The sequence below is a fragment of the Asparagus officinalis genome, chromosome 9 (assembly GCF_001876935.1).
Source record: "Asparagus officinalis chromosome 9, Aspof.V1, whole genome shotgun sequence".
NCBI classification, from domain to species: Eukaryota; Viridiplantae; Streptophyta; class Magnoliopsida; order Asparagales; family Asparagaceae; genus Asparagus; species Asparagus officinalis.
In genome coordinates, this window is record NC_033802.1 from 49807880 (window position 1) to 49821693 (window position 13814).

Here is a 13814-nt window from a genome sequence, read left to right on the forward strand (position 1 = left end):
ATATTATTACTTAATATATATGCATCATGTGCAAAGAATGTGTTAAATACTAGTTATAGTGAACATAAATTAGACAATTAAGATAATCGAGGATGTGCAATACCAAACCGGCGAAACAATGCGTCACTGGTCAAAGCCGTTATCTTGTGGCCCTCGTCACTTCTGACCCAACATCCTAAAGAAACCGCCAGGTGCACGCGTAAAGAGCGAATAGATTCAAGTTTGTTAAGAAAATACAAACTGAATGAGAACATCTTAACTTAAAATGAATCACGTTATCACTGCACCTTCACTGGTGAGAGTAGTTGGTTCCTGTTATTAGTCGACTGAAAGGCTGGGGGACGAACGGATGATTAAACAATTCACAGTTCTTGGCGCAATGAAAGCTCCAATTTTGGTTTTCTTCTTCTCTGCCCTCTTCATCTGGAGGTCTGTGACTTCAATTTTACCTATTATTAAAGTTTTGCATGGCAATTTGTTGGTATTTCAATTGTTTGTTCTTGTAGAATTTTGTGGATGTGATTTGGTTGTGTTTGTTTCAGTGGATTTTGTGTGGCCAGAAGCATAAAAGGGGAGATTACTGCCTTGCCACCTCGAGGATGGAACTCTTATGATTCTTTTTCATGGATCATCAGTGAACAAGAGTTCCTTGACAATGCAAAATTTGCGGCTGATAAGCTACTTGTTCATGGATATCAGGTTAGAACGCCAGCAAATTTTGGTCATCATGAATAGGGTAAATTCCACAAACCCCCTTAATTTCTACCGTCTTTCCCTTAAGTTTAAAGATGTCACAAAACCCACTTTAAGTTTGGCCGATTTTACCCTAAATATTAAAAATGTCACTAAACCCACTATGTTTGGGGTGTTTCAGAAACCCCAAACATTTCCAATTTTTCAACTAACCCCCTGACTGTCTTGGATGAAGTGATAAAAAGATAAAAACACCCTTTTCAAATTAACACTCTAATTATGAAATTAAATCAAATTAATTATTAAAACCCTAAGCCTAACTTGGGGTTTTGTAAAAATTGTCGTTATTTTAAAAGGACATGAAAGGTTTTTTTTTTCTTTCACTTGGGGCATTTTGGTGGTTTTCACATTCACCGTCTGGTCTAACAGTGTTAGTTAGGGGGGTTATCTGCCGAAATTTAAGGGGGTCAGGTGGCATTTCTAAAGTTTAGGGGGTTATCTCAAAAACAGTCAAACTTAAGGGGGTTTAGTGAAATTATTAAAGTTAAGGGGTTATCTCAAAAACAACCGAATTGAAGGGGTGTTCTGTGAAATTTACCCTTATATAATGATACCTAGTTTAAAGTGCTTTGTATTTTGATTTGTTTGTAGTATGTTGTGGTGGATTTCTTGTGGTACCGGAAGAATGTGGATGGAGTTAACTTAGATTCTATAGGGTATGATAACATTGACGAATGGGGACGGATGATCCCTGACCCAGATAGGTGGCCGTCTTCTAGAGGGGGGAAAGGGTTTAAGGAAGTTTCAAGAAAGGTTCATGATATGGGTTTGAAGTTTGGTATTCATCTCATGAGAGGAATCAGTGCTCAGGCAGTCAAGGCCAAGACACCAATCTTAGATGTATTGAAGGTATACTTCCTCCTTTGGCTCCATGTTTTTTGTCAGCATTTTTTCTTTGAAAGTTGTTAGAGATTCAGAACATTTTATCTTTACCAAAATGTAGGATATTTTAAAAGATAATTTATCCGTTAGTACTACATTGTAACAAAGAAAATGAATCAAATTATACTTCTGAAATCATGTACAGTTAAAATGGGTAGTCTTCATTAGAGTTGTTAGGGGTAATACACTCGAGTAAACAATCATTGGTATACTTCCGGTCATCATGATTATTTAGAGTTTTCCAAAATTCCATGCTATTTTACTATCACCATTCTGAAATGGCTTAAGTTGATACTCTACATTTAATAAATACGTATGTACCGTTTTTGTTCCTAATTAAAGGCCACGTTCTCCTTTTTCATTATCCAGGGAGGAGGCTATCGGGAGGCTGAGCGAGAATGGCATGCAGATGAGATCGGAATGAGAGACAAGAGTTGTGCATGGTTGAAAGGGTTTATGAGTGTCAATACGGATTTAGGAGCTGGAAGAGCTTTCCTAAGGTCTTTGTACTGGCAGTATGCAGAATGGGGTGTTGATTTTGGTATGGTGCAAATGAAAATCTTAAAGGACAGGCATAAAGTCATGCACTTAGTGATATAGATCATGCACTTAGTGATATAGAAAAGTTTTCTTGAAAAACAAAATACCCTTAGAGGACCAACATATTTTTAGATTAGTGCTTGTTTATAAAGCTAGCTAGCTAGCTGGTAATATTTTACATTAGAATACCTTTCTTCTGGATTTCTGAAGAACTAGGTATATGAAGCAAGTGGGACAATCATTTTAATTACCTTATCTTTTATCTTGATTCTTGTTTCATTTGACTTGCTATTTTATTTTTATTTTCCAGTTAAACTGGACTGTGTGTTTGGAGATGATTTGGATACAAAACAAATACTTGTGGTCTCGGAGGTACATGTTCCTTTCATAAAATATTTGTGTTTATTTCAAGAAGAGGGGCCTTTTGGGAATCAGCACATGTGTTGCCTCTGCAGCTTTTGGAGGAACTTGATCGTGCTATTCTTTTTTCTCTCTCTCCTGGAACAAGTGTGACTCCATCCATGGCTGAGGGCATCAGTGAGCATGTTGATATGTACAGAGTAACCGGTGATGATTGGGATAAATGGGCAGATGTGGCTTATCATTTTAATGTTGCAAGGTGTACTATATAGCCCTATCATTTTCCTTTGCATCATTTTGTTTATATTTTCAGTTAATTGCCTAGTAATGGATTTCTAATCATAGAACCAAACTCTCTTTATCTTTGTATTGTTGTTACTTCTATTTACACGTTACCTGTATTTGGTCCTTTTATAGGGACTTCGCTGCTGCTAAAAAAATTGGAGCACAGGGATTGCATGGAAGGTCGTGGCCTGACTTAGACATGCTACCACTTGGACAGCTTACTGATCCAGGTAAGTTGATGTTCGTAGATGAAATTATTGTATTCAATTTTATTTTCTCTGGTCACGTAATAAGTTTTTATTAAGTAAAACACAGTAAAAATATGGCACCATAATGCTGATATCTGAATATTTGGCAGGTTTCTGATGATGTTTTTAAACTATTATAGATGCTCCTATACAATTATATCCTTACATTTCCCATACAATTGCTTTTTATTTCCTTCCAGATAGTCATTTCTCCATGAATAAAAGCCTAACTTTACCATAATTATTTAAGTTCTCTCTATTATAACTATATAAGTTAAACCTCACTGAAGCTGTTACAACTGAATTACAGACTATTAAATCCTCTGAACCTTTCCTTACAATACCATATGATTATTATCTTGAGCAAAAAAGAGCCTTTGGGCTTTTCTATAAACCAAACTCCTGCTGCCTGTCAAATTTCTATGCTTGAAATTTGCAGTCAAAACCTTGAATACCTTGGTTTTAAAGTATCCTATTATGTGACACATTAAGAACTTACAGTGGAAATTGATGGATATTATATGCAACATAATATTAAAGGAGAAAAGCGTAAGGAGGAGGAAAGTGTAAATAAAAGAAAAGATGAGGCAAAAAAACAATAGACATAAAGCGTTACTTGGTTCGCTGATGTGCTTTACCGTGTGGTGGGAGTGCGAGGGCTCCACAACATAGGAAAGAATATCTGACAAGAGATCTTAGCTTATTCTCCTCAAAGATCATATTGACAAGATATCTTCTTCCATGAGAAGGTCCTCTATTTTCTGTATTTACTATGAGAAGATAGCTGTTAGGATATAGTTAAATGTAAACCACTGGATGACCCCAGTCATAAATTAGACTGTTGAAGTTTATGCCCAGCAGGGCATGCTGCACAAGAAACTTAAAAATTAAATCAGATGTGAGAAGTTCAACACTTGATATATTTCTTCGTGTTTTATTTTTCAAAGTGAGCAAAATGTTAGCCTTAAGAAAATTACCAGCTGAAAATCTACCTGTAAGAAATTCAAAAAAGGATTTTAAAAAACTTTATTTGGTCTTTTCTAGAGGGGATTATTCTCAAAATTTTTATTACAAATATCTTAGGTCAGAAACGCTTTGGGCTTCAGTTCAATATCCTGCTAGTTTTTGCTTCTCATGTATTCGGGTTGCAATAGTTAATCATCCTCACCATCATGAAAGATTTTGCCAATAAACTTGATTCAGTTGGAGAAGAAGGCTTCATGGAAGATTCACCAAACATTTGGTGATGCATGATAATCAGAAAGATTTGAATTGACCCCAATATTAGGCAAGTTAGTTAGGATTTTTTTTTTTAAGGATAATATAGTCTTTATTTGATATACTATGTAATAATTTATAATCATTTGTTATAAGTTACTGACAGTTGCGACTTTGTTACACATATTTGGGAATCCAATTGATGTTGATAGACAAAAAAGCTATCAAGGACAATATTCACAATTAACTTCATGTAGCATCTGAACAACATTATTTCCTAACTTTAAAATACAAATTCACGAGATTGTCTAGTATTTCTGATGCTTTGCATCTGTTTGAAAATAGTGCAAACCTGCTATTTTCAGTTTTCATACATTAGCAGAAGTTCCTTCAGCAGATTTGCATATATTCTAGTTCTTTCTGCACTCATTTTTGTTACGTACTAAATCATCATGGTTTAAGTTTTCTAAGAACTTAGTGATGCAATCAACTTATCTAAACTTAACAAAATACTAAACTACATATTTTTCTTACAACAGGTGTTCAACAAGGTCCTCATAGAAACTGTAGTCTCACCCTTGAGGAGCAGAGAGCCCAGGTGCATAGATTTTATGTTCTTATGTTTACTATGTCACTTACATAAAACTGAGATTGTAATGATTCTGATAAGCAATTTTGTCAAACAGGTGACTCTTTGGTCTATGGCAAAATCTCCTCTTATGTTTGGAGGAGATCTAAGGAATATTGATATGACAACATACAATCTCATAACTAATCCTAGTTTATTGGAGATAAACTCCTACAGTACAAATAACATGGAGGTATTATCCAGTTAATTCTATTCTTTAGTTATATATTAAGTGAACCTGCTCACTATCTCATGATGTTTTTGCTGTAGTTTCGACTACATCTAATGCAAGTGAAGATAGGAGAAGGAATCATGCACATACCCAAAGCTTTACAAGCCTAGATCATGTGCAGTCATCTGGTGGGAAAGAGCTGCTACTTACAAACTGCAATAATCAGAAATCAAAAGTATGGTTTAGAGAATCTGATGGTGTAATAGATAAGATCTGTTGGAACTATGAGATGAAAATCAGTGATAACATCTCAAATTGCCTGTACGAGAGAAGGCCTCCTATGACATCGTATGAATGCCGGCATCCTCTAGTGAATTCTTTTTTAAAAGAAAAATCTCATTACTTTTTGTCTTTGTTTAACTTTAAATTGTTTAATGCTGATGTTGGAATGTTAAACTCAGATAGAATTGCCCAAAAATTTGGGATGCAATGTGTTTGTTGCTTGTTGTGTATGTCCTTGACGAAGGCTCATTCTCAAAATGATTATGTTCTGGTGTAGTGATGAAGACATCATATACAGAGAAAACTACCAGGGAAAATTTCACTTAGCAGCAACTGATACCATGGAGACATGCTTGGATGCTTCTGTACAAAAAAGACTTAGCGCATCAGAGAGGCGAAGGACTTCATTATCCTCATGCAAGTGGAATGCCAATCAGGTATCATCGAGTACTTAATAGTATGTTGTTAGCACTAGCTATATGTGGGACTTATCCTGTTGCTGATAGTTTGCACTTTGCCATCTCTATTTGTTAGTTTAAGAATTGACACAATTTAGACATGTTAGAGAGAAAAATTGAGAGACATTTATTAGTTAGCATACCAACTGTTTGGGAAGAAAATTGTTTTCTTCATTGTATAACTCATTACAACTTTAGTCGTTACAATAAGTTCGAAAAAGACGATCTTTTTATAAGATCTTACACAATAAAAAAAATAAAGAAAATTACAACTCTCTTTCAAACAATACGCAATAGGTGTTTATCGCCTATCGCTTTTTTGTGGGATCTTTGTCTGTGCCGGAGACGTTAATATCCGTAGACCACCGAATAATCAGATCAATCCGGAGTTTCGTTGATTCGCGAAGGAATCAAGAAACCGAAAAAATTATCTCGGTAACAGCGAGATAATCACTCTTCTCGAGATCGCAGCTAGGTACGATATCAAGGAAAGAGACCGGGCTATGGATCTGACGAACTCCTCTTCCTTATGTAGAAGAACTCGATCCGATCTCCTCCTCTCTGAAATTTTGCTCATCAGTCTCTGATTCAGCATGGCTTTGCCAAGGCTCGAGAATTCCAGCTCTGTGTAAATGAATGCCCTAGGGCTGTATTTATAGGCTTCAGGAGCCCTGTTTTCGGATAAGAACGAACGATTTAATCTTATCCTTAGTTGTAACCATTTTATCACGTTCTTAGATGATATTAGATCAGTTAAAACAAATCCAGGTGGTTAACGGTTGAAAAACGGTTCAAAACTGCGTAAAATGGCTTTTTGGAGCCTGCGGACACCCGCGGTGTCTCGGCCACGACCGAGACACTTGGGGTGTCTTGGCCAAGGCCGAGACACTCGCGGTGTCTCCGCTAAGGCCCGGGGTATTGTTTCGTGCGTCCCGTCCGTTTCTGTCGTATCTTCGTCGTCCGAACTCAGAATTACGCGATTCAAAGTGCGTATGAAAGCCGACGAGGAGATCTACAGGCTCCCATGGTTGAATCATACATGGAGTAGACGAGATACGAGAGGCGTTTCGTTTTTTCGTAAGTGAAGCGTAGCTCCCGATCAGTTTGTATCTTCGTTATTCTGCAATTTCTTTGCTTCACATGGTTCGTCGACTTGCTTCATGCGCTCATCGACGTTAATTAAGCTTCGGTGACTCGGATAGTGACGTTCATCGTCTTCTCTCTGCTTCGAGCTGCGTGCGAGAGCCCGTAGGGAATTTTTGACGCCTACACCAACCTACATATAGATGGTAGGTTTAGTAGAGGGCAAGAAATTTATAAGTTGCGTCCTAGGAACAAAATAGACTGAACTAATCTAATACTTATTATGAGACTTCCCTCAAGCTCGAGCATAGGTATCAATTATGTCCAACTTGTTACGCAGTGGTAAGATACCCTAAGTTTAGCCTAATAGATGTGACAGGGAGCTAGATTTGAAAGCTTTTGTTAAGACCCGACCTAAGGAACATCTTCAAGGCTTGGACCCAGAGAATATATTTCTCGCTATTCACCTTGATCGTAGTGCTGAATGGAACCTTCTGATGATCAAAGAAAATCGAGGGAGTCGTCAAAACGGATATATGAAAGGCAATAGGATGACAGAGTAGACAGACATAACAAAAAGAGTAGACTTGAGACAAATTTTTTGAAATAGCCAAATTTAGAGCATGGGAAGTGTGTCACATGTGTGTAGGCAGATTAGCAGAGACACAACTAGGAGACTTACACAGGCATAGAAACCTACACTGGAGCCAGAACGACACGTGGAACCACCCAACAAGAGAAATACTAGGTGGGTTTTAGCCAACAGACTTTGAAACTTACTGATGAAAACATGGAACTATAGATGATTCTTAGAAAGAAGCAACCGTATCAGTGTAGTTACAGCCAGAAATCACACAAACACAACACATGAGGCAGAACAAAGTCAAATATAGATCACATGCAAACACTTGTTTCTATGATTGACATGCATCTATATAGAAGATTTTAGGCTGGCATCGGAGGTGGAGTCTTAGAGAAGAGGAAGCGACAGAGCGGTTGTCATTGATCGGGAAGAGGAAGTAGTGGCAAAACGACGTTGGGGCTTTCTGACGGTGGATAACGAGGTCTGAGTGTCATTGGAGTCAAAGCTCGTTGTGAGGCAACAAATGAATGATAAAAATTACTGTTTGCACAATGAACAATAGCTATTATTACAGTTAGCTTGACAATCCCACCTGAATTTTGGGGGGTTTGCACATAATTCCTCTGAACATTTTATATCTCACATAACTACCTCAAACTTTAGGGTGTCCCACAAACCCACCTGGACTTTAAACTCCACTCCCCCCAAATATGTAATCTGTAAATAGCTTAAATTTTTTTGAGAGAAAACACCCTCAATTGGGGAAAGGCGTATGTTACCTGTAAAAGACAAATGAGTAATTTTGGGGGGTTTTCTCCTAAGGACGTTTTAGTTGTTCGCGGGAAAAATCGTGTCTTTCATTGATTCCATTGCACACTCTTGTAATAGTTTATCGATTACAAAGATCCGGTCTTTATATAAGATCCGGTTACAACGAAATCAAAAGAAAAATAAAAAGATTTACAACTTTCCTTTTATGTCGAACGAATCGCGAGCTCCTGTTTTGCGGTCACTCGCTTTTGTGGGTTCTTCGCCTGCGCCGGGGTTAATCCATGGACCACTGCGCGATCTAGATCCGGTCGGATCTACACGGTATGATGGGTGTTATTTCACGAAGGAAATAACAGCCGGTGGGTACTATTTCACCAAGGAAATAATAGCCTTCTCGGGATCAAAGGCCAAGCTTTGATCCGTCGGTCGTGATTCATCCGAGTCCGCCCTTGGTTGGATGACTCGTTGACTCTTCAACCCGTTAGCTTGATTCCGCACGTGAGTGGATTTATTCCGTTGTTTGCGTGCGGTTCGTTAGCCTCGTTAATCCGTTTTGTCGCGTATCACTTGGCTTCGGTGTTGTGGACTAACAATCGTGTCTGCATACGTCGCCCGATGGTCGGTTCGTCGAATCGGCGTTGTCGAGCTGTGTTAAGGGACCTATAGGCAGTTTTATACGCCTGCAGATACCCCCTCCAAAGTATTTTAGCCTCGTTCTTTTATAGAAGAGTCTGGAATACTTTGGATATGATTGTCCCATCCTTCGATTGGTTACGACTGGATATTTGGAGTGGCTTCCATTCTTGATTCCTTCAGTCCTTCAGACTGTTCGGTGCTTTGTCGAATGTCTATAAAGGTTCCGGTGCTGCATTTATTGTCTGACCGTCTGTTGGAATTTTGAATTTGAAGTCGATTTTCGATTTTCTGACTTTTTAGCTCGAGTTGGTAATTTCAACATAGAACTGACCATCGGTCGTCGGCGTTGAATCTCCATTTAAAACGCGTTGTCCGGCGTTTGAGCTTCATTGTGACGCGTTGTCCGGCGTCCAAGCTTCATTGCGACGCATTGTCCGGCGTCTGACACAGTTTATACTCATATGTTTATTGGAGTCTTAAGAAGCAGTTTATACTCGTATACTTTTCAAGCTCTTAAGGTATTGGAGCATCGCGGTCTCGAATGTTGGGGTTGCAGGACCAACTGTTAAAGTTGATTCATCTGCATGTGTGGATTTTGTCCTGAATTTGTTGGGTGCTCGAGTCACGAGACCAACTAGGGGAGTTGATGCGTCAATGACTCGCAGTTATAGAATTTTTGGCAAATCCTCAGCCATCAACGGATTTGATTAGCCTTTACCGACTACCGTTTGAGTCGGGCTAGCATGCGGATTGTTCAAGTCCGTTCCGCATGTGACGTTAAGCTAAAAGAGTTAACCCTTTTAGTGCTACGATATTGAATACGTAGACTTCGTCTTTCTCACGGGAATAGACTACCCGGCGACGCGTGTTAGGCGTTGACTTTAGGATTTTTGGCTAACCCCAAGCCTTTAACGGATTTGATTAGCCTTTACCGACTACCGTTTGAGTCGGGCTAGCATGTGGATTGTCTAAATCCGTTCCGCATGTGACGTTGTGCTAAAGGAATGAACTCCCTTAGACTTGATGCTACGACTTCGAATACGTAGACTTTGCCATTGCTACGGGAATAGGCTACCCGGCAACGTGTATTAGACGTTGACTTATCCCTACTTAGGCTTCGGGATGAGATACCCCAGAATCGAACTCTGGTGTCTTTTTCTACGGGGAAAGACTAAACCGGCGACGCGTGTTAGGCGTCGGCATATCCTTTCTTAGGATTCAGGATGAAATTCCCCATGCGTGTAAGGCATGGATTTTGGTGTTATTAATGACGACCTGCCGCAATGTTGAATATGCGGACGAGTGTTCTTTTTAACGGTTAGGAACTAACCGGCAGCGCGGGTTAAGCGCAGACTTATCCTTGCTTAGGTTTCAGGATAGAATACCCCAGAATCAAACTCTGGTGTCTTTTTGTACGGAAAAAGACTAAACCGGCAGCGCGTGTTAGGCGCAGACTTATCCCTGCTTAGGATTCGGGATAAACTTCCTATACCTGTGAGGCACAGATTTTGGGATTTGAAAAAGGTGGTGTCTTCTCTTGGGGCAAAGACGAACCCGAAATGGGAGAGGAAGAATTTTATATTCTATCTCCCGACACTGAAGAAGAATTTTATATTCTATCTTCAGCTGGAAAGGAGACTCGAGGTGGGATCTCCACCCCCAGAATCCGGAAAGGTGAAACTGAGAGTGGGATTTCCACTCCGAGAATCGAAAAGATTCGGATAACCCTAACTGTCGGAAGGTTTGATTACCGAACTAAAGATGAATTTCTCGTTTATCGAGAGTAAATCGTGGTTTTGGTCCTAACTGTAGGAAGGTTTGACCAAGCGAGAGTTTGAGGTGACCCTAACTATAGGAAGGTTTGTTCACTTGATTTAAAGGTGGACCTCTCGTTCATTGGAGGAATCGAGAGGGGATTTTGGTTGTGGTCCGGTTTGACCAAGTGGGAGGTTTAAAACGATCCTAATTGTAAGAAGGTTTGATCGCTCGATTTGTGTGCCTCTCGTTCATTGAAGGAATCGAGAGAGGATTTTGGTTGTGGTCCTAAGGTTTGACCAGGTAAACGGTGGGTTTAGTGCTTATCACTTTATTTGTAATGATCGGGTTATCCCTAAGAAAATTACATGTAACATTCTTTCAGGAACTTCCCGTTACATGAATTATCCACCCCCAGCTTTTCTTGCAAAACTGGGTTTATCATCGTATCGGTTGCATGATCGGGTTATCCTTAAGAATACCACGCATGGCACTCTCCAGGAACTTCCCGTGGAAGAAAGGAAATAGTTTAGACTCATATACCTATTGGAGTATCAGGGAGCAGTTTAACCTCTTATACCGGTCGGAGGATTGAGAAGCAGTTTATACTCATATACTCTTCGGAGTCTTAAGAAGCAGTTTATACTCTTATACTTATCGGAGTGGTGCCGTTCTCAACTGGCTTACTCTAGCGTTATGACGCCGACTTCAACCAAGGTCTGGATACTATTCTTTAAAGTAAAGCAGGCCTTGGTGGGATGAAGGATCCTCCTGTGGTATGCGCAGTACTTCGGATCCGTAGTATTGTCAGCTTCCTCCTGATTCGTGATCGGTGGCAGCTTGATCTTGTTATTTTTAAGGAGTGATTCGAAGATGGCTGGAACATCTTTGTCTTTGAAGGAATACTCTTTTTGGAGTTTCCGATCTGAGGTCTTCTGCTGTCTCCGGGGCTGCTGTTGCGGTTGGCTCCTCTCGGCTTTCTTCCTTCGGAGGAAGTGTTCGTCTTGTTCACCGCGTACCTTCAAGTCTTTCCAAGTGTCAGACGGTGCTGTTCCCATTGCTTCCAACACATCTAAAGAGAGGTTGTTGTGGCAAGTCTGTAGAATGAACTCCTCAGTGATCGGGTCCCGACAGTTCATCGCCTTGTTTCGGAACCTCTTGACGAAGGTATCGACTAGCTCCCCGTCCTTTTGTTTCTCATCGAGCAACGTTCCGATGGATATCTCGGTGTCGTCGTCGAAGAATTTAGCGAGGAATTTGGTCTCCATGTCATCCCAGCTATTCACGCTTCTTGGCTTGAGGCGGCGATACCAATCGAAAGCGGCTCCGCGAAGAGTGCCAACGAAGGACCGTACCATCAGAGGCTCATTACCAGAGATAACACCCAGGTGCGATTTGAAGTAAATCAAATGCTGAGTGAGTGAACCCTTCCCATCAAACGGCGTGAAGTTGATCAGATTGAACTTCGCCGGATAGAGGATCGATTCCCATTCTCGTGGGTATGGATAAGGAATGCCCGTCTTCTTAATCTCTTGAGCGGAAATCAATGTATTGATTTTGCTCTCGAGGTTTTTGATCTTCAAGTTTTCACTTGTATCTTCGTCAGCATTCTCGTTACCACCCCCTGCATTGACGGGAGGAGCATTGGCGTTATGAGTTTCATTCGCACCTGTGTCCTCATCTTCCAGATTAATCTGGTTGCGATGACTTTGCTCGCCTCGCTGGTTTGTCAGCGCTTGGATTTGCTGGTCATGCATTTCTCTCATACTCTGCATGGCCATCTGCATTTCGTGCTTGAAGCTCTCTTGCTGTTTAGCCATGGCTTCCTCGAGCATTTTGGCCACTTGTTCCGCGCTTATCATCAGTGATTCGCGGGGTTGCCCTTCACTGGAGACTGTATTATCCGATGCAACCGCAGAGCAGGCATCCGATTCTTCATCTTCGGAAGGTAATCTTGTCCGAACCCTACCATAAGTTCCTCGCTTGATGGCTCCGGAATGTAGACGGGTTACACGACGGGACGCTTCCAGAAACGACTTGAGATTAACCTGTGTCGATGTCTCCTTGCTGGTCATATTAGTGGTGACCTTCGGGAATTCTCCGTCTTCAATCACCGTTCTCCTTCGTCGGAAACGCCTAAGCCTTGCTTTCAGCGTTTCGGTACTGAGCCGTTCGAAAACTAAAACTCTTTTGGGGACCGCCCTAATGCAGCTGTACTCAGACAATACCGCCCGAATGAGCTTGGAACAGGGGCATTGAGTTTCTAATCCTCGAGGACTCCTCTTTCTGGTTTTATTCGTACCCCCAGCACGATAGTACAACTCGTCTGCTTGACGATCGGAGTAACCTATCGTGTGTTGGCACGACTTCTCAGGTATAACACTATCGTCATCAGACGATAATGTTTCCTTCTGAGGGGGAATTGCTTTCTTAGGGCTTTCGAAAGTCACGCGCCTCGAAACATGCCTTTTTGGGCGTGAATTGTCAGCGGGCTCCTGGACTTCAATGCGCAAGTTGGTGCGCATGACTGCCCTGGTCTCTTTGTCATGTTGGAGGTGACGGCGACCCCCAGCATGTGCTGAGGTTGCAATTGGAAAGTTTGATTAGCATCAACTGCATTAGCATGTGCCTTACCTTTCCCCCGTGGGACGAAATTCTGTTGTGGAGCATTATTCGCCTGTTGGCCTCTTTCCGCCTTCTTCCTTCTGAGGAACCGCTCGGCTTGCTCTCCTCGGACCTTCAAATCCTTCCATGTTTTGGACGGTGCTGTCCCCATTGCTTCCAACACGTCCAGTGCGAGGTTGTTGTGGCAAGTCTGGAGAATAAACTCCTCAGTGATCGGGTCCCGACAGTTCATCGCCTTGTTTCGGAACCTCTTGACGAAGGTATCGACTAGCTCCCCGTCCTTTTGTTTCTCATCGAGCAACGTTCCGATGGATATCTCGGTGTCGTCGTCGAAGAAGTTAGCGAGGAATTTGGTCTCCATGTCATCCCAGCTATTCACGCTTCTTGGTTTGAGGCGGCGATACCAATCGAAAGCGGTTCCGCGAAGAGTGCCAATGAAGGACCGTACCATCAGAGGCTCATTACCAGAGATAACACCCAGGTGCGATTTGAAGTAAATCAAATGCTGAGTGAGTGAACCCTTCCCATTAAACGG

The 13814-nt window shown here is 41.1% G+C and overlaps 1 protein-coding gene across 1 annotated transcript in view; it reads left to right on the forward strand.

Moving 5' to 3' along the window:
* The window catches only part of LOC109823438, a 56657-nt gene continuing 43086 nt past the window's right edge, over window positions 244-13814 (forward strand). Inside the window, exons 1-11 of the mRNA XM_020389716.1 lie at window positions 244-429; window positions 543-699; window positions 1345-1602; window positions 2005-2176; window positions 2486-2547; window positions 2631-2794; window positions 2953-3050; window positions 4826-4884; window positions 4973-5107; window positions 5154-5434; window positions 5646-5805. Of these exons, the coding sequence (XP_020245305.1) occupies window positions 350-429; window positions 543-699; window positions 1345-1602; window positions 2005-2176; window positions 2486-2547; window positions 2631-2794; window positions 2953-3050; window positions 4826-4884; window positions 4973-5107; window positions 5154-5434; window positions 5646-5805 (1626 nt within the window). The 5' untranslated portion in view covers window positions 244-349. The remainder of the gene's footprint in view (window positions 430-542; window positions 700-1344; window positions 1603-2004; window positions 2177-2485; window positions 2548-2630; window positions 2795-2952; window positions 3051-4825; window positions 4885-4972; window positions 5108-5153; window positions 5435-5645; window positions 5806-13814) is intronic.